Source organism: Lycorma delicatula, chromosome 6 (assembly GCF_047948215.1).
Source record: "Lycorma delicatula isolate Av1 chromosome 6, ASM4794821v1, whole genome shotgun sequence".
NCBI lineage: Eukaryota > Metazoa > Arthropoda > Insecta > Hemiptera > Fulgoridae > Lycorma > Lycorma delicatula.
The window spans coordinates 6470400-6498063 of record NC_134460.1 but is presented as its reverse complement, the minus strand read 5'-3'; the positions used below and the strand labels follow the sequence as shown (position 1 = coordinate 6498063).

The window sequence follows — 27664 nt, the reverse complement described above, 5'->3', positions numbered from 1 at the left end:
GCTGAAATATGTGCTAAATGCTAAGAAGTATAATCCAGATCCAAAATTTAAGAGTATTATTGACACGCTATTAGCTGAAGCTCAAGTGCATTCAAGAGATGAAAAAAAATGGAATCAGAGTATTGACATCTGTAAACAAGTATGTAGTATTAATTAAGATTTTATTTTGGTTGCTACATATACCATATATAAAAATAGTTAAATTTTATCTTAGATGATTTCAAACTTTTTACTTGAAGCTAGAGCGTTTTACCACATTTTTGCACTCCCTAAGATTTGGCCTTGTTTCTTAAATTTATTAATAATCAAATGCTTTAGAACAAAGGGTAGAAGATGAAATAGATAGATGTAAAAGATCTGTTGTTAATTAATTTATAAATAAACTTGTTTTGTAGGTTTTACTCTTGTTTTGTTTTAAATACTGATGTTTATGGATATCTTTTTATTAACACTTTCTTGAAATAGGTAGTCTTTAAATTACCACTTTTGCTGCTAAGCCTGCAGATCTGCAGGAAAGCATGAATATGAATCCTTCCCACTTTTTCTACTCCATTTCTGTAGTCTTTGATATTTCTCATTGCATTAATTATGGAGAGATGCAGGGCAGGTTATTTTGAATGATTTTATATATTACAATATAGTACTTGGAGAGGTCTATGTTTTATTGCAGTGCAGTCTGATCATGGGGGGGGGGGGTGGGAGGATTTGGTTATAAGTATTTTTTCTTAGTTTTTTTCTCAGTCAGATGAAAGTTTTTCTTCAGTTTATTTTAAAATAATCTAGGAGTTAAATCTGATTTTTTTTTGGTTAAGTCTTGTAACTTGATAGCTTTTTATAATTAAAAAGCTGGTATAAGCTTTTTATACCATCTGATGTAAGTAAAAATAAAGGTCCTTTGGTACATACATAACATTTGTATCTGCATTTGTTTATTTTGAATGCTTTCTTGAAATAGGTAGTCTTAAAATTAACACTTTTGCTATTAAGCCTGTAGATCTACAGGAAATATAAATTCTTTCCGCTTTTTCTACTGCAAATCTGCAGTTTTTGATTTTTCTCATTACATTGATTATGGAGGGATACAGGCCATGTTGTTTTGAATGATTTTATGTTACAATCATTTGGAGAGGTCTGTTTTTTATTACAATGCATATTTTTACTTAGTTGTACTATTATTAGGTTATTGTACATTCTCATCCATTTGACCAGAGAATAGTCGTCTACATTTTTTGTTAGGTAGGACCTGCTTATGTAAGGTTCTACCTTTTTCTATCCACTGCAATGAGGTTTTGCAGTGACCTGGCAAAACTCCAGGACCTTACATCAACGGAGGAGCATGATCAGTATCTAACATAAATTTAATTATTTATTTTTGTAGACAGAATTATGTTTACAGAATACTTAAGAAGCAGTAGTAAAAAAAATAGTGCGTATTTAAATAAAAATATGATTTGATTAAAATTAGAAATTTGTTTAAAATTGATTTGTTTAAATTTTATGTCGTTATATTACATAATAAAAAATACTTACTGAAACAGTAAAAACTTCTCCAACAATAGTTCAAGTTTTCTTTTGAAACAAGACGGTAATTTTAAAAGAGCACCAGGTTCCTGCACCCACACATTTTACCCACTTTAAAACAAGTGCTTTCGCCATCCATCCTTTTTCTTGGCACCTGTCAGTGACATAGCGACAAGTCATTTTACACTCTTTGGAAAGTTTTTTCTTTAATTGCAATAAATGATAGAAATTTTTGCCAACTACAAGAATCATCAACATGATTGTACATTGCTGTTTTACATAACCACTAGTACTGTTTTACAAAGTAAAACTGCAAACAGTGTTATCACTGACAGAGTTAATTGTTGAATCTGCTGCCGTGTGGAAGTAAACTGATGTTTGATTGGCATTTGCTATCTCTCCCATTAGAAAGCTATTTTCTTGTCATAGCTGAATTAAATAACTCTAAAAGGTCAATAATTTTTCCTGAAAGGTATTTGACAAACATTGACATGCAGATGTATGTTTTGTTATTTATAGTTCATACCTATACATAAAACAATTTAACTATCCTAGACTTGCTTTAAAATTCAGTATTTGAAGTTTCCTCACAATTTGTGCGGCTTTTAATCGGGTCATCTATTGAAACAGCAAATCCTTGCTCGCATATATCTTGAATGTAAGAAAACTACTGCTCTTCTACTTGAGGGAAGTTCCAAATTCAGTCAGATAATACTAAAGTAGTACTGTAAAAAGATACTGCTTCTCTTTTTCTTTCTCCGATTTCTTATACATGATTCTGGAATATCATAGTTACAGCCTGCTGCACAATTACAGACATCCTCAGCTAAGCGAATAACTAATTTTTCGCCTACTGTAAATAATTTAAAATTTTTTATAAAATTCATTTTTACTAGTTTGCTTAAAGTTTACTAATTGAAAAAATTTAGTATAACTGAATATATAATCTTCCTTCATTCAACTAAAACAAAATGAATACTGTTACAAGTTTATCTGAAATGACTTGTGTTTTATATAAAATTACAAGATGATTAATAATAACATATGTTATAATAACTGAAAATGCAGAGATAAACAAAATGCTTATGACAAAAGTTTGTTTATAAACAGGCAATTATGATATAGTCTACATAACAGATGTGACTCAGCATTAATGATGTGAAATCAAAAGTAATTAGAATATATGCTACAATTTGTTTTGGTTACTACCATATATTGTGTATTATATTACAATACGTAGTACAGTAGTAAATACAAATATTGGACCCTCATTTGGAAATCCAGCTTGTCACATGCACCCATAAATTTCATGTTCCTTTTTAAGAAAAAAGGTGTGTGTTTTACATGAGTCAATACAATATACAGTTTTATGCATTGTACATGAACTACACCAAACTTTGGTTTTCTTGGTTATAGACGTGAAAATATTCTCACAAAAAATTAAATTTGTGTTCTTACTTTAACTACATAACACAAAAAACTTTATTGGCAAAGGAGGATATATGCACTAAACATTACATAAGAGTTTAAGTTAAATTCATGTATTTTTTTGTCATAATTGATGACAGCATTAAATATAATGAGTTGTATGTATGCAGCTTTGACAATATCTTTTATTTCTATATGTAGTGTAGAAACTTTTTAAGTTACTGTTGATTTGTTCCAAATTATAAGAACAGAGCGTAAAAATAGTTGTTTATTTTTAAATCTCTTTCATAAGTAAATAGTACAATTTTAATTTAGTTAAAATTGCATACATGTAATTGTAGCATTAAAATTGCAATATATTGAAATTTGGATGATGTCTTAAATCATGTAACTACCATGCCTTACTAAAATCAACAGATAACTTTTAAATATGTAAACAACATCCACAGAAACACAGATTTTGCAAAGATGATTTTGCTATGAATGGTTTCTAACAGTGGGTGGGGTATAAACATGTCATTATGAAGACAATAGCTTTGTACGCATGAATGCATGATGATTAATTTACTGCAGGTTCTGATATGTTATTGCTGAGGAGTCTGTTGAGTTATACAGTTAACACACCAGCATTGTACTTTAATATGTAGTGTGATGTTAAAAATTCACTATGAAGGCATGTCCTGTGGTTTCATTTAGTTGTGTGATTTATAGTTACTGTGTCAAGTGTGTTGTGTTAGTGAATAAATATGCCAAGGAAGTAAATGATCCGGATAGCTTCTGTTATCGTATGTGGGGAATTTGACTTTAAAAAACAATGATGAAATTTGACTCCACTTGTTAAAAAAATGTTATGAACTATACTTTGGCTTTAAATTTGGGGTTCAGGATAGGAACTGGGTCCCTTACACCTGCTGTTTGATCTGTGTGAAATGTCTGATAGACTTTGCAAGGCGCAATTGTCACATGAGTTTTGCCATATTGATGAATGTGTGGTGTCAGAACACAAGATCATTTGTCAGATTTCTGTATTACAAAGATAAAAGAAATAAGTAATAATTCCAAACACAGTGCAGTACCAGAATTTGCCATCTGGTAAAAGGCTTATGGTTGGTACTGTCTCCAAGGCCATTATCATATCCTCCTCCAATACATGTAACTTTAGAAGATGAATTGGAATACAAGGTAGCCACTAAAGTTTGTTATGAGGAGTATGATAATCCTACTTTTGAAACAGAGTCGAAAAATCTTATCTGATAACTCAAACTGAATTAAATAACTTTTTTCAGGAGAAACAAGCAGAGCTTTTGTGATCTAGGCTGAAAAGCTGAAATCTTCTCCATACTGACACTGAAGTTTGTTTCTTTCATAATTGTCAGGAAGATTTATATTCTGAAGAAAATAATTTAGTGTATTTTAACAATATTAGGGTTGATATAGATGCACTTCATCATGAACATAGCTGGAGAATGGAAACTGTTCATTGATTGTTTGAAAACTAGTTTAAAGGATGTCCTTTAATACAGTGGCAACAAACTTTCTTCTGATCCAATATCTTATGCGACTAACTTGAAAAAAAAGTATGACAGTATGATAATCCTGTTAGAAATAAATCAGTAAACAATTACCATTAGACTAGATGTTGTAATTTAAAAGTTGCATTTAATGGGTTTCCATCTCTGCTACTAAATTTTTTTGCTTTTTTTGTGATTGGGACACCAGGGACAAAACAAATCATTTTATCAGAAAGAAATGGGCGAAAGGTGAAGCACTTATGCCTGGACAGAACAATGTTGTTTGTACATTCCCCACTAGTTAACTTAAGAAATAATTCTTATACCTCAACTACATGTAAAGTTTGGGCTTTTCAAAACCTTATTTAAGGCAATGGGGAAAAATGTTCTGGGTTTCATTATTTGAAAGAAAAAGTTAAAATCAAGTAATACATTTTTGAAAGGAAAAAGAAAAGGAAGAACTGATAAGGTAAATTGAAAAGTCAGCATGGATGTCATTTAGTTGTAAAAAAAAATTTATAAAATCATAAATCCCCCAACTACTGTGACATTATGGGTGTATTTATTACAGTAAATTAACAAAATTAAAACATGTATGGGTTATAATAAAAATTCATTTTTTGGATTCACACCTGGATTTCTTTCTGGACAATCTCGATGGCATCAGTGATGAGCTTTGATAATATCTTCACCATCAAATCTCAGTCATGGCAAACAGGTACCAGTGACAGTGGAGTGAAATAATGCTTGCAGAGTATTGTTTGACGTTAAAGAGCGATGTTCCATAATATGGCAATTTTCATGAATTTTATCGTTGATTTTCATCGTCAGTTCATCAGTCACAAGGCTAGGCCGACCAGTGTTGTCAAATTTAGACTAGGCACAGGGTCCGCGCTTCTGCGGTCTCAGTTAGTTAGTTTGAGGAAATCATGTTAGGTTGACCGTGATGTCTGTTTGAGGCCTACGTGAAGGCAAAATTTGATTTGTGTTTTACTAATGTAAATGTCTGCGGAGGCATTTACATCGGTGGCATCCCAACTGAGGCCTGGTTGATGACTGTGAGATGTAATCAGTTAGAGGGACCTCTGGTAAAGCCCCTCGGGGCTAGGAACAGAGAGGTGGTGTGGCGACCGGAAACATCACAAGTTGGATGTCTTCCCCTACAGGGCTATGATGAGGCTAGACTGAAAGATGTCATTGCCAAGGTACTGAAGATGAACTCTGGTAAAGCCCATAAGGGCAAAGTACAGAGGGGGTGGTGAGGTGACCGAAACCATCACATAGAAGGTGTCTTCTCCTGTGTGGTGAGTTGCAGACTGATATCTCATCTTAAGCTATCATAGTAAATATATTGTTGAACAAAATTACATTTTCCAGAACTGAAAGATATTAATTTGTATTTTATGGCGTACAAAAATTTAATGAAGATTTTTATTAAACGTAAACAAATTACTCTATTTATTTATCAAGTTCTGAAATATTAACAGGGAGCAACACAATTACTTTTTGATTGTAACTTTAATTTTACTATTGGGTAGAAATTGTTGGCAAGTTTATAATTCTAATTTATTGTTATGATTTTAAACGTTACAGTTGTTAATAGAAGACAGAAATAATGCAATGGCTTTGGAATGTATGTGCAGAGCTCATATACATTTAGAAAAGTGGGATATAGCAAAAACTTGTTAGCAAAACTGGAAACTATGTATACCAGTAGTGATAATGAGGTTACTGCTATATTACTTCGAGTTCAATTAGCTGAGCTAGCCGATAAGGCTATGCCACCTCTTGATATACTTTTTGGTATTACTGTTAAACATCCTGACTCACCAGATGCTTGGTATCATCTAGGTATGCGTTGTTTAGAAGAAGATGAGATTCAACAATGCATTAATGCATTATTTAAGGTACTTTATTGTTTATTCATGTTTATATTAAAGATAAATATACTTTTTCCATTTTGTTTATTGAAATTTATTGTTTTATATAGTGTGCAAACCTTGATTTAGTTTAGTGTATTATTATAACGAGTGTTTTGAAGAGGATCCAATTTTTTGAATGTGGATTTATAATTTATCCAAGAGTAAATTGTATATTACACTATTTGTCTCCATTACTGTACTCAGGTTATTGTATGCGAAAGATGAAATAACTTTGTGATACACCATTGTCATTTCAATATCCATTCTTTGTTGTGTATCAGTTATGTTGTTTGCCATGAATTAGATTGCAGAAATTTATCCAATTTATCAGTTGAAATTTCATTAGTTTGTAATTTGCAAGAGATGAACATTATCATGTTTCTATATAAATGTTTGGAGAGCAGAAGTGTATGTAACCAAAAGATACTAGGTGATATCACTTTTAACAACTGAAATATCTGATTATTCAAAAGAGTGATAAACTCATCCGTAAGAAATATTTCTAGAAAATTTTTTAGAAAGTTATCTATATTAACATTTTAATTAGATTATTTGCAACAGTGAAACATAATGTGACAGCATTCATAATAGGTCAATGCAACAGCATAATGCTGTCTTCACTGCTGTCAAATTGGAACTCCTTTAGCCCCATTTTCGGGTTGGAGAACAACCAGAGATCACAAAATTCCATGTCTAATAAGTAAGGGGTCTGGTGATCTTAGGAGTTCCATACTTGACCAAGAAATCCTGGATTACATATGAAGAAAGGGCTGTAATTATCATGATGCAGAACCTCTAGGTAGTATGTTTGTTGGAAATTTGGCCTTATGGTGGGTATTCATATCCACAACTTCATAAAAAATATAATAAAAATAAAAAATATAACTGGTCAGCATTACTTTCACTTAGCTCTTCATTTGTTTTGTTTGCATTGGTGTTGAGGATGATGGTGACTTTCTTTCTTTCTTCTATTCAAATGAAAACAGTTTTGGCTTAAATTTCATAACCGCTGCGCATGCTCAAATCATTCATTAAAATCATGTAATTAGTTCTACAGAACTATCATTAATGCCGATGTCATTTGCAATTTCTTAGTCGGTCGAAAATTTTCCTTATCAAATTAAATATTTTGTAAATGAAATGTGGATTTTGGTCTGATGACAGCCAGCCACTGTGCTGGTATATTTATTTGATTACTTAGGATGTTTTTTTAACTAGTAGATATTTAATATGTTTATGGTTTGTTCTACTTTTATAGGCTGGAAAATTAGCACCTTACTGGTATAAAGTTTACTTAGAACTGGGTAATTATTATGTTACTCATGATTTAGTAAAAGCTAGATGTTGTTACAAAAAAGCTTTGTATCTTAATAAACGGTCTTCTGAAGTGGCAATGGCTCTTAGTGATATATACAGGATTCAGGGAGAGACAGTAAGTATTTTAAATTAATATTTATGTCTTGTGTGCTTGAAAATTATTATTTTAAATTGTTAAAAGAATGCTCATGAAAAGAAAATGTAAGAGTGATCTAACTTTTTGACATCAAATTAAGACACCTTTCTGCTTATGTTTATAACAACATATGAACTCATGTTTTCCTACTGTTACTTGTAAAAACTGAAACTGTTGCTCATTTCCTTTTTTCAATAATTTATAATGCGATTGAGATATCTTTTTATTGTAATATCTATTTTTTCAAATGTAATAATTACAAAAATATTTTAACACAGTTAGTTGCTTATTCCAATCACAAATTTTTTTAGTATTATTGATTATTATGTATATTGTTTTGTGATGTGTAATTTTGTTGTAGAAGTGATGAAAGTATATTTGTAACAACTGACTTCACACATTACTAAGAGATTGTGGTTATTAAAATGTACATCATACTTTGTTAAAGTGTTGTTTTTATCGATTGTTTGACGTATTACATTTGATTCAAAACACTAGTGTTTTGAATCTGAACATTACATGTCCATTGTATATTATATTACTATCCAGACAGTAACATAATATTGGCTAGCCAAACCACACACATACACACTCCTTCTTATTTAACATATTTATAATTTTAACTTTTAATTAATATTTTTATTATTTGACAACATATTTTTATATATGGAATTTTTAACTTTAATTTTAACTTTTGATTTTGATTTTAAATCTTAAATATAAAAGGAATAAAAATTTTAATTCCATTTTGATTTGAATTGATTTTAAAGTTTATATCCAAAATTTTAACAAATTTTGTGTTATTGTATTTATCAAGATTTTATTTTGTTAATATTGTGTATTTATGGTATGTAATTTTACGTGAACAATCATAAGTTTGGATCAACTTAAGATGCGAGAAAATTGTGAAAGTACTCTTGTGTAAGGTAATTGTCATCCTATCTAATTTAATCTTATTCTGTACTTGGTGGATCAAGTTATTTATTTATATATATATGTGTATTACTGAAATTAATCTTTTCAAAATTAATATTATTCCTCTGTGCTGTTAAATTATATTAAACAAACCACCTAGTATAGAATATTAAGATACTTTCATGGGATCCCGCATCCTTAGTCACGATTGAAATAATTCTGTTATTGCATAATAAATATATTATTATTGCTGTTATTTATTAAACAACAACAATAAATGTTATTCTACACCAGGTGGTTTATTTAATAGTATTTATATATATATATATATATATATATATTAAATAAGAATCCTTTCAAATTCATTATAAATTATTATAATGTTCAGATTTTGAGCATTAATACACTAACTTTTTGCTCTGTCAAGGAGCTCTTTCTATATTGCATGCGAGTTGAAATAAGTCAATGAATGATTTAAAAAAGATAACTTATTATTTTTTATTCTGAATATTCTGATAATATATTATTTGTGAATTTTATCATAGATATAATTTTTTTTTACCTATGTAAGTGAATTAATTTAATACAAAAAAGTTTTTGTATAAAATAATGATTTTAACTCTGTAAATTCTCTATTGTAAAATAATAATTATTATGATATTGGATAATGCTATTTTTTTAATGTAGAATAAGATTATTTATCCAAATCAATTATATTAATTACTTATATAATGATTTTACTTTTAATTACGTATTATGTTACTTATTTAGGTTTTAATGGTCATAAATATTATTTGCTGTATTCTTAAAATGATATTTCTGAAAAGAATGATTTCTGAAAGTTATGATGGTTCTATTATTTTATTGACTTATAAGTCAATATTTTATATTTTTTTTTTTTTTAATTAAAAGAGACGATCAGAAAGCAAGTTACACCCCTTCTATGAAACAAACACATATTTATAAGACAATTTTTTTTTATTGAACAAAAAACTACACATTTTCATCTATTTTTCGACATAATCACAAAGTTTTTCTGAACACTTTTCATACCCTGTGACAAGTTTTTCAGTTTCACTCTCATAAAAATTTCGTCCAATTTCCTTCAACCATTTAACTACCGCTTCCTTCAGTTCATCATTAGCGAAGCGCTCCCCTCCCAGGTCTCGCTTGAGAGGACCAAACAGGTGGTAGTCACAGGGTGCTAGGTCAGGGCTGTAAGGCGGATGAGACTACACTTCCCACTTGAATTTTTGCAGTAACTCCTTTGTCACATGAGCTGAATGAGGAGTAGTGTTGTCGCAAAGAAAAACGATACCATTGCTCAGTCTTCCAGGTCTTCGATCTTTAATGGCTTTACGCAATTTTTTTAAAGTCTTCACGTTAAGATTCAGCATTGATTATTGTTCCTCGGGGCATAAATTCACTGTAAATAACTCCCTCGGAATTGAAAAAGATGTCAGCATAACCTTTTGAGCAAATCTTAGTATCTCCGTTCATGTGATGCTCGTTTAGTCTCAGGACTGTAATGAAGCACCCAGCTGTCATCCCCTGTGATGATTTGTTTCAAAAACTGTGGACCAGTCCTGGAATAACGTTGAAGAAAAAGAAAGAGCAGATGCAAAATGTTTATGTTTGTGGTTGTCAGTCAACAGATTTGGCACCCATCGTGCACCCACCGTGCTTGGTTTCTTACGGTAACCAAGCTGATCGTGAATAATCACAATCAAACTACCAAACTGATGTTAAGTTCACTTGCAATTTCTCTAATTTTAATATGCCAGTCACTCAAGATCATTTCATTCACATGTTCCGTGTTACCCGTTGTGTTTGCTGTTGAAGGACGCCAGCACGCAGTCTGTCATTCACATTTGTTTTTCCGTTTCTGAACATTTGGCACCATTTTGTGATCATGGGATGTGACATTGCAGTCCCACCATATACCTCAAAAACTTGGCGATGAATTTCACAATTGTAATTTTTTGCCTACAAAAATCGGACTGCTGAATGCCCTTCTAATCTGGACAAAACCCCTAAAGGACATCCTATATTTGACAATGACACTACGCATGTACTGAGTACAGAATTGCTGCTGGGGGAGCTTAAAGACAACAGCACAACCAGTGCTGCCACTGTAAGACATTAATATATCCTTTTCAGTTCAAGAACACAGTAAGGGTGTAACTTATTTTTTGATCCACCTCTCATATTAATGGATTTATTGATGTTTTTTATTTTATTTTCTTTGCAGGCTTTAAATATTGAATTATTAACTGCTGTTACAAAAACAACACAAAGCAAATGGGCGTGGTTACAACTAAGTATTCAACATTTTGAACTTCAAGATGTTGGTGCTGCTGTGAAATCCCTTCTAGCTGCTATTCGTATTGATGTGGAAGACTCGTATGTTTATGTTCTTTTAGTTTTATAGATAAGAGATAACTATGTTTTTTTAAAACTATTATGTTATAACAGAATTTGCTGAATTATTAATTTGTCAGTACTTAGTTTTTCTGTTGAAATGCATACATTCTGTTAGGTCATGAAAATTTGATATTTCTTTATTAAAAAATACAGTTATGTGGTGAATGATGTTTATTAATATCAGAAAATGTTTCATAAGTAAATAAGTGACTATCATGTATGGCTGATAGACGTAATATATTTATTTTTCAATACAAATATTATGCAGCATCAACAATTGTTATATTCATTAGTCAGTAATAAATGCCAGCAGCATGCAGTGCAACTGTATTCACTGTTGTTTAATATTCGTTATCTGTAGAAAATAATTTATTAAACTTTGCTTTGGCTTTGGCATTTATCCTTATTTCTCAAGTTCATTTTTCAGGATTCTCTATTCCTTAAAATATTCCAGGTCATTTTAGACTCTGGCTTTTAAGGAATGCAGCTTTTATCTTAACCTGGACCTTATTAAGTTTGTGTTAGCAAAGGCATTGTGCTATAAAGATTGATTCACTGAATATTCCTGTGTTTGGAACTTTACTGCATCCCTGCTGCAGTGACTATCAGTTCCTGAAAAGTGGTTGTAAATCAACCCCTTTGGATTGTGCAGGCTTGACTGCAGGAAGATATTCCTTCTGTATATATGTAGATGAATATAAAATTCCTTTATTTTAGTTGGACGGAGTTGCATTGAGGTCTGTCGCAAACTTAAAACCTGGTGAAAATTTTTTCCATTAGCTATGTTTTGCCCTTTATAGTTCTATGTGAAAATTTATTTAAAACCATAAATTTGGAAATGACAAACTGGACCAAATTTGATAAATACAGTGTTTTTTAATAGCTTATTTCATAAGATTTTTAGTTACCCTTATAAGAAAACTAGCTGTTTACTTCATAAATAGACACAATTCAGATCCAGTACACTACTTAATCACATTCGACAAACAGTCGCCATATTTCCCTGGCAACATATGTCATTTTAGAACCTTGTGGTAACCCTGAATAGGGCTGTTTGAGATTTTATAGTGGCCCTGAAAAGGGCTGTTTGATGTTGGATGAGGTAGCCCTGAGTAGGGCTGTTGAGTACAACTGCTGGTCTCTGGCAATGTTGCCTTGGCTGCTGATCTTTGACAATGTCACCTTGGTTCATGGATTGTAGTCAAGGAGTTATGGCTCATCTATTGGAATCAGACGTGTGTCCCCACTACAGTATGGTTGGGGATTACCCCCAGATCATCTGATGCCAGCATAGCTGAGATGGTTCTCGTCTATCTCTGTCTTTACAGTAAAGACAGAGTGCTACTGATGTAAAGACATTTACTGATGTAAATGTCTGCCGAGGCATTTGCGTTGGTGGCATCCTGACTGAGACTTGGCTGGTGACTATGAGATATAATCAGTTAGAGGGTCTGAAGATGACCTCCGGTAAAGGCCTTCAGGGCTAGGAACGAAGGGGATGGTGTGGTGACCGGAATCACCACAAGGTGGGTGTCTTCCCCTACGTTGTTGGGGTAATCTTTTCTGGTGGTGGTCTGAGAGTGAAAGCTCTTGTATTGCCATGCTGCTGTTTATAAAGCTGCTGGCGCATGGTGGGTCATTGTGCAGTCGTCTGCTATTTTGGTAGAAGGAGCTTGTGTGCAGGCATGCAGGGGAACTACAAACTCCCCCTACATCTACTTGCTAGTATTGTAATATTGTGCTAGCCGATAGTAAACACAGCATGTGATAACAATACGCACCTACATAACAAATACGAACATCCTGCAACAGTATAACGTGATGTTTGAACATTGTATTTGTCAAATATGATTTGCTTCTATTTTAAAAAATGTGCAGATGTAATTTTTTTTCCTTTGGCTGTACACATTTGTAATGAAAATGTTTATAGTAGAGCCAGTTTCATTGACATTTAATGTCAAATGAGCATTGTTCTTCTTAGGCTACTTTAGCGAATGCATTAAGATTCTTTAAAGTGACAGAATCATAAGTATTTGTAGTTTCATTTATATTTAATGTAACCGGACTCTACTAAATCAGGTAACCCTTGATTATTTATTTATGTAATGCCAGGTTATCGAGTAACGTCATAGACATGATGTCAACAGTACTCTGCAGAGATAATAAAAAATACCTCCTTATTTTTCCATTACTATTTTAATGTGTGAAATATTAACAATACAGTTGTTGATTAAGAAAAATATAAATTGTTTGATTTTGATTGTTATTCCAGTCAACTATGTGGTAATTTTCTACTGTCATATCTGATTCTGTTAGTATTAAAAATATTTCATTTTTTCTACTATTCACTAAAACTTAACATGTTTAATTTATTAATTATGCTGGTAATTATTTGACAAATGTCATAACTATGATTGACATTAAGTAATATAAAAACATAAAATAACCTCATACTTTATAAAAAATACCGAAACACAATAATGGAGTTGTTTGACTAAAACGTTTGGATAAATATTGTAAAAAATGTTTCCAAGCAGGCCAGGAAATATTAGAAAATAGAAACTTTTAACATTTTAAATCGCTACTATAAAATTTCATTCATGTTAAAATTGTTGGGATATAAAATACAACAAAAGTTGTGTTGGGTTGAAAGTAAATGGGTAACTGTAAGCACCATTCATTAAAATGGAAAGAACAAGTTTCGGATCAAGAAAGATAATAAAAATTAGTTTTTTATTTTTCTGTAACAATTTTTTATTACTTAGTAATGTTGGAAGGGTGCATTAACCCATTCATCACAAAAGATGAACACAGTGCATCGTGTTTTTTTTATTGCGTAATTATGAAAGATGGACTCTTCCTATCACTATATTTGAGCATGTACATTCTACTGCAAGATATAGTTTCGGGTTTTTTATCTTATAGAGAAGTTTAGATGTTTTATATCAACTGCAGTCATTTGCTATCATTTCTATTTCGATAGTTTTATTTTTATCATTACTTTTAGATCAGCTGTGTGTTTACATCTTATACAAGTTGTTTTTTATGCTTTCTACTTTTCATGGACAATACGACTTTATAGAAGTTGTGAGCCAGCGAGAAATTAGAAACCTCAACCCTAAAAAACCCTGAAACCTAATGCAGTGTTTGATTACAACAAATATATATATAGGAGGGGTAGATAAAGGTTGGTGTCACTCCCAGTAATGAGGAGGTTTGCAAAGGGGTATAAAAAATTATTGTTTTATCTTTTTGATGTCACCTTGTATAATGCAAGCATTATTATTATAGAAATATAACAGGAAAACTATAAAACTTAATGATTTTCATTGAAATTTAAGTGAGCAGATCCCAAATTCAATTCACCTCTAAGATAGGGACACACCAGTGGTCGACCGTCAACTTCAGGGATATCTACTCTTTGGCTGAATGGAAAATTTTGGGCCCATTTTATAGAAAAGGTTTCCTCAACTAATAAGTCTAAACCTACCAAGAGGTGTAAACTGTGTAAAAAATGCAAAATACCATTATATAGAAAACTGTTTTGAAATTTACCATACAAGAACAAATGTATTCAGTTTTCAGCATGATATAAAATCAAGTTGTAAAGGTAAGTTTTTACCTTTTATTTGTATGTTCAGGTAATTTGTTTCATGAAATGACAAATTAAGACAAAAGACTCAGTAATAAGAACCGGTGATTTGAGGTAAATATTCAGCAATTAATATCTTGTTTCTTGATGCTGCCTGTCAGTATCTCTTTCTGCAATACAGAGACTTATTAGATTAAATTTTATGAGATGGAAAATTTGACAAACCAATTTCTTGGCATATACCAAAATATATTTATCATTAGGCTCTTATTTATAAGTTCTATCATCATATTGATGATGAGGATGAGGTGCAACCCTCTTAAAATTAATTTTTTCATCTAAAATATTCTTCCATCCTAAAAAAAGTGCTAACTATAAAGACAGAATGCCAGCAACATAAGCCAAGTTCATAAAGTAGTTCTTGTAGATCAGATAGTTGCTATATATATATATATATTCTTTTTATAATCAGGTGGCAGTGACAGCCTGTGGGTGGATCTTCTTGAAGGATCACTGACTGCCCAGCAAGTATAATGGCTGAAGAATCTGTTGGATGTAAAAATATCCTAAAATATAAATATGTCTTCATTTCATACAGTTGTATTTTCTGCTTAATGCATTAAAAACGAATATTTATTAGTTAATGTATTATGTTTATATACATACAGTATTTATTTTGTTTTAGTAACTGTTGGGAGGTCTTAGGAGATGCATACCTGGCTAGAAAAGCTTATACTGCTGCACAGAAATCTTATCAGAAGGTTGTTCAGTTAAGACCAGGATCCTTGTATCCACAACTTCAAATAGCTCGAATTAAACTGGTTTGTAATTTGATTAAAAAATATATATTTCATATTTATTTCACATACAAGGGATTAAAAATGTTAATACTAATAAGTTATTTTCTATTATGCCTTTCATTCTTTGCATTTATCATACAGTATTGTTTGAAGTTTTATATTATATTTTACATTACATTATATATCTTTTTGTTTCTATTTGTAATTTCTTTTTTACTTAGCGTACAAAGTAAATGAAGCATTGCGATCACGAAAAGTTTCGGTTTTCAGATTTCAACAGAAATGTCCATTTTGACTAGTTTTGACATGACATCTGTACTTATGTATCTCGCATAACTCAGAAACGATTACCTGCAGGATTTTAAAATTTCAGATGTAGGACTGTTGTAACATCTAGTTGTGCACCTCCCTTTTGATTGCAATTGATTGAACCAAAAGTGTCCAAAAAAGCCCAAAATCCAAAAAAAAATGTAGATTTTAGACTTCTTCTTAACTGCAGTAATAAACCCTCATTGAGAGTTTTTCAACAATATATCATAAGCGGTACTTATTTTCATTGGTTCCAGAGTTATTGCCAAATAAAATTTTAATTAATGAAATATTTGGATCATACAAGGCACATTGGTTTGAATCAGACTTTATCCCTTTTTTTCCAACTTTTTTTTTAATTGAAATATATTGATTTATTAATAATTATGAACCTCTGATTGTAAAAAAAAATTTACAGTAAATAATAATTCAATAAAAAAAAATGTGTATATGTAATTTAATAAGCGTACAAGGAAGTCATGTCATGTCCGCATCATATTTTTTCTCTTTGTAGTAATTTTTATCAATTATTTACCTTTCATAGTATTTAATTATGCATACCAGAATAACAGCTAGAATAAAATAAAATGACTGACATTATCAGAAATTAATATTTAAAAAAATAAACATTTTTAATGTTTATTTTTTTAATATTACTCAATGTGATGGTATAGTATTTTTTCTTAATCTTCCTGCTCAGTCTGTGACAGAAATTACCATCATGCATATGAAATCTTTAAATGAGTTAAATACATTAAAAGTATTAAAACAAGTTCTTTCATTGTATATTTTACATTTGATTATACTTTGTAAACATTTCTATATAATTTAAAGGTTTTTACACAAATATAAAATTAACTTTCAATTTAATAAAGATTTGGTTTAGATGAAATTCTGATGTATGTTAGTAGAATTATGAAACATTGAATTCAATTAGAATTTCAGGATTGATTTTTCGTTTGTTTAGAATTACAATCGAGAGTGGAATGTTTGCTAATTTTTAATTTTTACTAATTATTTTCTATGTAGACATTGTCGCTGTATGGCTTTGACAGAACTTGGCACTTTAAAACCTTATGGTAGCCCCAAGAAGGGTTGTAGTTGTCCCCGAATGGCTTTTATGACCCATGGAAATCTAAAAGCTTATGGTAGTCCAGAAAAGGGCTATTGTTGTCACCGTATGGCTTCAACGGCACGTTGCCATTTGAAACCTTGTGGTAGCCTTGAAAAGGACTGTTTGAGGTTTCTGGACTGGTGGCTCTGAAAAGGGCCGATTTTGCATTAGCTCTGAGAAGAGCTCTTCGGTGCAGAAGCTGGTCTTCAGTGATGTTGACTCGGCTGTATTCAGGGAGTTGCAGCTTGTCCGTTTAAATCAGATTGAGTTATCCTTAGCGGCAGTTCAGTTGGGTCCCCACTATAACGTGGCAGTGATGGCCCCCAGATCCCTGTACTGTCGGGTTGGCATTGGTCATCTACTGCCGGCGCAGCTGAGGTGGTTCTCCTGGAGCGATCCCATGCTGGGCTGGCTTCTGCTGGTGAGTCCACGGCCAGAGCGATTGAAGCCCAGTGGTTGGGCTGGGAAGGTAGCGTCTGCACCAAGCAGCTCCCTCGGCTGGCCGGCCAGGCCTGCTGCTTCGGCAGGGATGTTGATGATGTAAGAAATTGGATTAATGAAACATTTTCTTAATTTAATCATGGTTTTACTTCTGGGGATATTTTTTCCAGAAAAAAATACAGAATGCATCTGTAAATGAACCTGCTAAAACATTCTACTGCTAGACTGCTAGAAGTACTATATATCTAAGTTTGAAGAAATAAATTTAAATATCCTGAAACATAATTGAATACAAAATTACAATTAATAGAATACAAATATATTTTTTTAGTGGTATCATAAATATGTGTTTTGAAAAAAAACCATCATTAATGAAACAGAAAAATTATAACAGTGCAACAACAAAAATGTCATTTATAACAAAACTGCAAATATCATTGAAAATGTGTTATTAAACTGTCTGTTAACTTTGAATCAAATTTGATTTATTATAAAAACATTGGTTTTAGTGTTATACATATGGTAATATTTTAAAATTTAGCTGAAAAAAGATTGGTAATTTAAGGGGTTAATGTTTAGATTACTGAAGAACCAGAGGATGTCATACCTGAGTTCAGAAAACTTTCTGAAGAATATCCTCAGGATGTTCCTGTCCTTAAAGGTCTTGCTGAAGCTTGTCTACAATCAGCAAAAATTTTTCACTCAAAGAGATTATTAGGTCGTACGAGAGATAGCCTTCAGGAAGCTGTAGATGCTGTTACCAGGTAATTTTGTTTATTTTTCTGAATTTAAAAGGAGGGGTTACTCTTCTCATAAACATGGCAGATTCTAAAGCAACATTTTTTCACAAAATACTGCCCTTTTTTAGATGGAAAAGAAGGTATAATATATACCTTGTATATATAATTCCTTCTATATATAATATATATAGAAGGTATAATATATAAGAAGGTATTTATATATTCATTTAGAAAAAATAAACTTACTTATTTTCCTTTGCTTAAGTTTTTTTTTAAAAGTAAATAAGAATTAAACTGACCTCACCATTGATAAGTTAATAAGAACAAGAATTTGGATTAATTAAAAAATAAATATCTGCTAGAAAAATTTCATGGTCTTTTTTGTATTAAACAACAAAAATATCACCGACATACCGAGTCCATAATAGAATATCATAAGTATGAATAATGCCATAAATAATTTTATTTTCAAAATCATGTAAATAAATTTCAGACATGATGGCTGACAAAAGAAAACCCATTGGTAAGCTAGTTTCCTGAATATAATATTTGTCGGCAAATTTAAAGTAGATTTGTTGGCACGTATTTGTAATTATAGTAATAATGTTATCAACAAACAAAGGGTCTTTGTGATTATATATTAATTTATTTTTTATTATGTGAACTGTTTTGTCTATGGGTATGCTAGAATACATATTACTAATATCGTAGCTAACCATCCTAGTATTTCTTCAATTGTTAAGTCTTTCAACTTATTTACAAATTCAAATTCATTATTTATATTATAATTATAATTTAAATTCATTTTTATCCTAAGTAATTTATATGTTATTTTGGAAATATATAATATGGAGCAGTTGTATAATTAATCAAAGGTCGCATAGGGATACCAGGTTTATATATTTTTGGAAATTTGTTCCAGTTAATTTTTGGTGCAATTTGTTCAGAAGGGTATAATCTGGAGTGATATTTTAAGTTATTGTTATAATTAAAAATATTATGGTATTTTGCTATTAAACTTAGTTATTTTTAAAAATTTATTAGGGGATCATTTATTTCTTTGAAATTATTTTCTAATATTTATTGTTTCATCAGATTATTTATATTTTTCGATATTCATGATAAGTGTATTAGTTTTATCTGATTTTAAAATAGTACAATTATTTTTATTTAGTTTGTTTTTCAAATAGTAAATTACTTTTTTATTATTAAAAATTGGTTTGCGAGCTAAATTTTCACATTTAATTTCATGAATTTTACTACTAATGATGTTAATTACATAATTGTTCTTTGTCATTAGGATTTACTTTATTAATATTTATTTCAGAATCAACTGCTATATTTTTATTAATATTATTCTTATCACTATCATTCAAATTTAATTTAAATGCATTAGCCCCAATAAACTGTTCCTTATCATCAAGCTTGACATTTGTCAAATTTATCAAATCAAAACAAGGATCAGTAAATGAACCTGAATCCACCTGTACATCTTTGAAATGTAAATCTTCAAAACCACCATTCGCTACAAATTCCCCTTGTAATCTGTAATAACCAAAACCTTATTACTATTATAATTCATGCAAATACAATTGTAATTATTATTATTACTATTATTTCCTCTTTTATTATTATTATTACTATTATTTCCTCTTTTTATCTAATTACTAATTTTATTATAGTTAGATTCATTAAGTTTATTTTTTTGAATTTCAATATTAGTTTTAATCAAATTAAATACATAATCAAATATTAAATGCCCAAAACTTGCACCAATTGAAAGTGTGTGTTATATAACTAATTTATAATATGATTCCCTGCTTCATCCTAAATCTTTCTGCAAAGTATTTTGTTTTTATTATACATTTCTTAAATTGAGAATTCTTAATGTTAATCCTAGCATATTTAAAGAATTATGTTTAATTTAAGGCAAACTTTATTAAAATTTATTGAATGTATTATATTGTGAAGTTGAATATGTAATTTGTAAAACTTAAATGATAATTTTTGTCTGGTTAGCATTCATGATAATTTTTATAAAGTCAATCTTTTCAATACTACATCCCTGTGTACTAATATATATTGTATATATAATCCAACTTGATTCACCTAAATACAGAAATTATAAATTAAATAAGATGACACTTATGTTATTTTTTCATATCTTACAATAGCGTTTTTGTGGCAATTCACATCTTCTATATATATATTCTATATATTTCTATATATATATATATATATATATATATATATATATATATATATATAGAATATAATATATATTATAACATAATTAATTATATAATAACATAAATTAAATAATATATAATAACATATTATAATATAATATATATATTCTATATATTGAATATATAATCCAACTTGATCCACCCTAAGTACAGAAATTTACCTTATTTTTTTTATATCTTGCAATGGTGCTTTCGTGGCAACCCACATCTTCAGTTATAATTTACTTTTTAAGTGTTTAGTTTATATCAAATTACGTATTCTACTCAATACGATTTGTATAAAAAACTGTTTTGTAATGTATAATTTTTTTTTTATAAATTAAAATATAAAAATTCTTTTAAAAATCACAAGTTAAAAGCTTTTTTAAAAAATATATAAATTAAAAATTTTAAAATCTCCTTAAATTTATAAAAATATATTATTAAAGAATTTTTTTATATTTAATTGTATTGAGTATAATATGTAGTTTGATATAAACACTTAAAAAGCAAATTATAACTGAAGATGTGGGTTGCTACGAAAGCACTATTGTAAGATATAAAAAAAAAAGGTATAATTTCTGTACTTAGGTGGATCAAGTTGGATTATATATCCGTACGCATTATGTATTTTATACACTTTATTAAATGATTTTTATTATGTTTCAGTGCATTAAAAGAATGGAGTGATGTTTCTTGTTTATGGAAACTGTTAGGGGATATTTTTACACTAGCTGGTAATTTACCTCCAACTTGGGCATTTTTATTGATTCCTTGTTGGTTTAGTTCACAACAGAATCAGACTGGTGACAGGATAACGATCAAGTCACAATTTTCTTGTTACAAATTTGCTTCTACGTAAGATATGATTTGATTAATTTTTTAATAAGTGTAAACTATTTATTATCTTAAGTTAATTAATAAATAGAAAGTAATATCTCTGTCATATCATATTCTGTGCTGTAGGTGTTCATACATCTCTTCAGTGGTTACTTATTATAACATGCTTCAATGGATACACAACATATTTTTGGTAGGTAGAATAACTTTTAACTTTATATGTATAAAATTTTTTATTAAACATCCTTGCTCTGTTAAAATATTCAATAACAAGATTAATGATACCACCAAGACAGAAAGTGTAAATGGTTTTCTTATATATATTTTCTTAATGCTGAAACAGTGAGGTGGAAGAAAAATTGATGCCGTTATTCTAACAGTGTCACCATCTTAAGAAATCCATCACTCTCATAATTAATTTGATGGCTCCTAATTTATGTTTACTTTTTAATTTTTAAATGTATAGTATTTCGAGATGTGTTGCTTGAAGTTTAAAAAGAAATATAATAATAAAAGAAAGTTTTATTTGTATGTATTTAGTGAATATGTGTTCATTTAAAAATGGTTAATTATTAAAAGTAAGTATCTAATTTATTGGCTCAGCTAAAAAAATTGAAGATAAGAAAATGTGATCTATTATGAAAACATATAAATATGTATGATAAAAACACAAAAACATTTTGACGGAGAATTAATATACATAAATAAAACGGATACATGCGTCATAAATATGAATGTTGGGTTTGCAACAAGTAGCCAAAACTATCATTAAAAATGCTCATGTGTAAATCACAATAAAGAAATATTTAAAAAATTTGTTTTATACCACCTTTGCTATCTAAGTATAACAATATAATGTATTTTTTCTTGTAAAAATAGTATAAATATGTGTTATTAGATTCAAGTTACTAGTCTATGGTTTTAGTTAAGTTTAATTATTTTTTTGGGTTGATTTTCATATTAATTTTTGCCTCAGATTTTATGTTGAAGTTTTACCACTTAAATCTTTTTAACTCTTAATTTTACCTTTCATCTATAGTATTTGAATAATTAATTATTTAAGTTGTTGGAATAGTTGGTAACCACAATCAATTTTTTTATAAATTGTTTTGATAATTGAAATAAAATAATAAAAAAAAGATATTCTTTTTTTTTTATTATTTTATAGTAATACTGCAATCTATATATTTTTATATGCAATCTAAAATATTCCTAAAGTCAGGCATTTCTTTTTATTTCTTATATATTCATTGTGAATGAATATTTCATCATTCAGTGTTTGAGAATTTACGCATTTGACAATTATAAAACTAGAAATTCTTAAAATTTATTAACAGATTATATAAATAAATCAAATAAAACATAACTCACCTGCTTCTGTTTGATGACATTTTTCTATAATTTTAAAATTCTTAGAAGCAATGTGGTAATTTGATAAGCCATAATTTGTGTAGTATATTATACTCTAATATAATTATAAACTTAAAACAAGTAAGTTAAATAAAATTAAATTGAAAAAGAATTGTGGTGAATTGTCTTTTCTGGATAAAACAAATTCAAAAAGCTTAAATATGTGTGCCACTAAAATTGAATGTTGTACCTAAGAAAAGGTCACACCCATGCATGCATGCGTGTGTGCTCATTCTTACAAAAATTAATCCATTTTCCACATATTTTTATCATTCATTATACTGAAGCTAAAAACAGTTGTGCCACTGAGAGGAATGTATCCTCCTTCTGGTATCACTATACCACACCCTGTTTTCCATAAAACCTGCATCTGGTAGCACTACTACCTCATTTATTCAGTGAAGTCTTAATAATTCATTTTTTATCAGTTGTAATTAGACAGTCTCCCTCAAACATTGTGTGAAGGTTTATCAAATTTCAGTTTTGTTTGTATTTATATGTGTAATATTTTTCTGATAATTTAATTTTATATCATCTTTATTAACTTCCAATATTTTTAAATTTGTGTTAATATCAGAAATAGAATGTTTATTGGACGGTCTGCCATTATATAAAACTAATTTATTATTTTTTTAATAGAATTAATTATTGCAATTTTTATAAAATTAATTGTAATGATTGTGATGGTACTTATACAGAAGAAACAAATTGGTTCTTAAAAACTAGATTTCTTGATCGTGATACAAGTTACAGAAATAATAAATTTGCTTTATCTACAAGGGATATCTCTAAAGTAAAGACCGCAAGGAAATTTCTCTCCTTAAGGTTGGTGAACCTGTGTCGTTCATGGCCGTGCTAGTAATGTACACACTGCATTGTTGTCTGTAAGTTGTCGCATTGTAGTATCTTAGATTACATGTAACTTATTATGTTATAAAGTGAGTAGGAAAATCGATGTTGTTGCCGACTGGAATACTTGAAGTCATACATTTTTTAAATCATCAAACTGTTAAGCCGGCTGAAATTTATAGGCAGTTGGTTGCTGTGTACAATGACCGGTGGCAGTCATGATCATGACTGTAATGCCACGCAAGATACCATGGTGGGACTGGGTGGGGGTGCGAGGTTTGTTCGTGGCTCCTGTATGGATCAGAATGAGGTGACGTTCCCCTTGTTAGGTGACCTAAATTGGTCGATTTATTTGGGTGTAGGGCTGAATTTATGTTGCGTAAGACATAATTTTGATTGGTATGAGTGTAGCAATGATTTAACTTTAAACTCGTTTGTTTTCTGAGGCATTCACAGTCGCTAATGGTGCTGTCAAATCTGGACTAGGTTTGGGATTCGTACCTAGTTAGTTTTGGTTAGTTAGTTTGAGGGAATCATGTTAGGTTGGATGTGAAGATGTTCGTTTGAGGCCTAAGCGAAGGTGAAATTTGATATGTATTTTTACTGATGCAAATGTCTGCCGAGGCACAACATTGGTGGCATCCTGACCGACACCTGGTTGATATGTGAGATGTAATCAGTTAGAAGGCAGGTCTAAAGACGACCTCCAGTAAAGCCCCTCAGGGCTCGGAACAGAGGGAGTGGTGTGGTGACTGGTAATGTCACAAGGTGGTTGTCTTCCCCCTACGGGGTTGGGATTTGTACAGTGATAATTTAATGAATGAAAGAAACATCCGAAAATGATGTGAAAGGTTTAGAAGTAACAGAATTAATGTGTATGATGAAGAACATTTGAGGAGGCTCTCAATAATCAATGAGGGCTTGTTGAAATGCATTGATGATGAAATTAGAAAAGATTGTCGCTTAACGATTTCCAACCTGGCCCTTCTTTTTCCTGATATTTCAAGAGCTGTTATTGGTCACATTGTTCATGAATATTTAGGCTTCAGAAAGGTTTGTGTGCATGTTGGGTGCTGCTACCTTAATGGAACGTCACAAAAAAATCGGAATGGGATTTGCTTTGTAATTTTTGACGATACATAGCGATGACTTCCTTAATTCAATCGTTACCAGCAATGAAATATGGATTTTGTATTACACACCAGAGAGAAAATAGTAGTCAAGTGAATAGCGCCATCCTCAATCACCAACCAGACCAACAAAGGTCAAGCCACAGCCATATGGACGTAAACTGATATAGACGTAAAGCCAGAGTCTTTTGGGTTAAGTTTGGCATACTGCTGATTGATTTCATGCCACATGGAACAACTATAAATGTAGAAGCCTACTGCAAAACTCTACATAAGTTACGACGTGCCATTCAAAATTGGCGATGTGGTTGGCTGACCGACGGCATCATCCTACTGCACAATAATGTATGTCTACATGTTGTTGATCTGACGTATGATTTACTGAGAATATTTGGATGGGAAATTTATGATCACCCACCATGTAGTTTGGACTTAGCTCATTCTGATTATCAATTTTTTGGGAAATTGAAATAATTTTTGAGTAGTAAGCAATTCACGGGTGACTATGAACTTAAAAATCACTAGCTAAATGGACTGGTGGCAGAAGAATGTGACGAGGGTATATTGAAGCTGGTGTATTGCTATGATAAATGTCTTAATTCACGTGGCAATTATATAGATAAGTAGTATAAGATATGTAGTTTAAGAGAAATAAAAATATTTATAAAGTTTTCAGATTAAATTTTTTTTACAATGAAACGATCTTTACTTTAGAGATAACCTCTTGTAATATGGCAGAGCATCCAATAAGCAATAAACATTCTATTTCTGTTATTAAACCAAATTTAGAAATATTAGAAATTAATAAAGATATCAAAATTAAATTAGTAAAATATTACATATATATAAATATAAACAAAATTTAAATTTGATAAACTATCAGACAGTGTTTGGGGAGACAGTCTTATAGAAAACCTACAATAGATAGCAGCGCTGGTATAATAAATTAATATGCAATTTTAATTATTTCAGTATTTTTATTATGCAGTTTAACTAAATTATTTCATGATATTAGATTCAGGAGGTCCCATGAAAGAATTTTCTTGGTAAAATTAAGATAGCTATGTCTTATTTCAATATTCTATATTAGATGGTTTATATTAAAAAAAAAAAAAATATATATATATAATATAATATATAAATTTTCAGTGTTTTATCATTTTTACAATTGTTTGGTTGTTATTTTTGATTAATTTACATATTTGATATGTTTTGTTCCCAGTTATATATATATATTTTTTTTAATACAAAAAAAATACTGCCTTAATATTAAGCTATTAGAAATACCTTCCACATACAGAATATTTCTCAGTCGTCTCAGGTCGTTCATAGCAAAATGGTGCTCAAATCTCTGAAGCATATATATCACTAATGAACAGAGAGAAGAGAAGAGGGCTTAAAGAGATGCTCCGTACAACTCCCTCTGTAATCAATCTTTGCTGATTTCAAGGAATTCTCATTCAGCATGATAAAATTTATCATATAAATTGGTAATTAGTGCAACTATTTTCACACTCAGCTCTATACTCTTTTAGTTTTGATCATAGCTTCAAGCAGTGAATGGTGTTGAAGGCTTTCTTAAAGTTATAAACATCATGTAGGTTGTTCCCTTCAGAAGGTATAATATTCAGTGTTGAGAATAACACAAAGATGTTTTCTACCTCAAAGCCATTTTTTTCTTCTAAAAGTACATTTTCAGTCTCTGCCCATGTCATTATTCTGTCAGCCAAAGTAGAGCAGAGGTTAATAGCTTAGTTAATGCATTACCTATGTTAGTTGCTGAGCTTTTTGGGGTCTACATTTTTAAATGATGACCATAAATCACTGTCTACCCAACTGGTACATTTCCAAGATTAAATAAGTGTGGAATTTAATGATCCCAGCATTCTGGTAGATTTTTTAAACTTCATATAAAGGCAATTTGCTGCTGATGCCTTCCTGTCTTACTCTTAAGATGGCAGCATATTGTAATTCAGTTAACTTTGTTGTAAATAGATGAATAGAAGTATTATTCACATCTCACAAATTAATCTATTATGTCAATTATAAAAAAAAACATGGTTATTAACTGTATTGAGATAAGTTTAAATAAAGTAGATATGTATTGAATGAACATTTTTATCTAAATTTGTATTTAAAATCATTTAACAGGTATTTACACAAGCTTTAAAGTTGCTGGAAAAAATTGGCAATTGCAGCCTTTTATGGCATGATTTAGCAGCCAGTTATTGTTTACAGTCCAGAGTAAGTCTTGATAGTACAGATAAAAAACAATTGATGCAAACAGCATTTCTTGCGGCTAAAAAAAGTATTAGTCTTGAACCAAAAGGTTGGGAAAATTGGAATTTGCTTGGAGTTATTGCAAAATTGAATGGTAATAATATTACATTTATTGGTATTTATTATTGTTTTTAATAGTTTTTTTGTTAGTGTGTAATCTGTCTGGTAATATATTAGCTGTTCTTTTTACATTTTTATCTCTTTTCTCTTATTTTTTTATATGGTACTGATTTTATTCAGGATACTAATAATGTTAGCATAATACGAGGGACATTAAATAATTAATGAAACAAGTTGATGTAGAGAAAAAACAATTTATTCAGTGACAATGAAACACTACTTTTCTACATAGTCTCCAGGAACATTTAGACATTTGTCCTCCCACCATTCTGTGACCTTTGTGATTCCTGCAGTGTAGAAGTCTTAACCTTGCTGTTTGAACCGTTCATGTACCACTTTTTTGACCAGTTCGTTGTCGTCGAACTTCCTGTTGTGTAAAACGTCTGAGCAGGTCGAACAAATGAAAATCAGACAGGGCAAGGTCTGGGCTGTAAGGAGGATGTGGCAACACCTCCCAACTAAATCTGGGTCTTTATGGGTTTAAGTCAACTGTCTTCAAACCCATCTTGAACATGTTTTGTGATAATTCAGCACATCATGAATGATTGAATGCGTGGTTCCAACACTAATATTACATAAACTAGCAATTTGGGAAATTTTGACTCCCCTATCTTCATGAATAAGATCATTTATACGA

At 30.3% G+C, this 27664-nt stretch overlaps 1 protein-coding gene across 1 annotated transcript; it reads left to right on the top strand.

Annotated features, from left to right (window-relative positions):
• LOC142326120 (tetratricopeptide repeat protein 37-like) lies at positions 1-26936 on the top strand. The gene is made up of 8 exons (XM_075368321.1): positions 1-139; positions 6054-6367; positions 7641-7814; positions 11002-11153; positions 15452-15587; positions 18010-18194; positions 21068-21256; positions 26779-26936. Exons 2-8 carry the CDS (start codon positions 6092-6094, stop codon positions 26795-26797), a joined length of 1131 nt encoding a protein of 376 aa, XP_075224436.1. The 5' UTR covers positions 1-139; positions 6054-6091; the 3' UTR covers positions 26798-26936.
• The last annotated feature ends 728 nt before the right edge of the window (positions 26937-27664 follow it).

What these genes read in the sequence shown, in the direction of transcription:
- LOC142326120 (XM_075368321.1), top strand. Translation starts at nt 6,092, where the DNA reads ATGTATGTGCAGAGCTCATATACATTTAGAAAAGTGGGATATAGCAAA. An exon ending in GCATTAATGCATTATTTAAG is followed by an intron (nt 6,368 to 7,640) that starts GTACTTTATTGT and finishes CTACTTTTATAG; the next exon opens with GCTGGAAAATTAGCACCTTA. An exon ending in CGTATTGATGTGGAAGACTC is followed by an intron (nt 11,154 to 15,451) that starts GTATGTTTATGT and finishes ATTTTGTTTTAG; the next exon opens with TAACTGTTGGGAGGTCTTAG.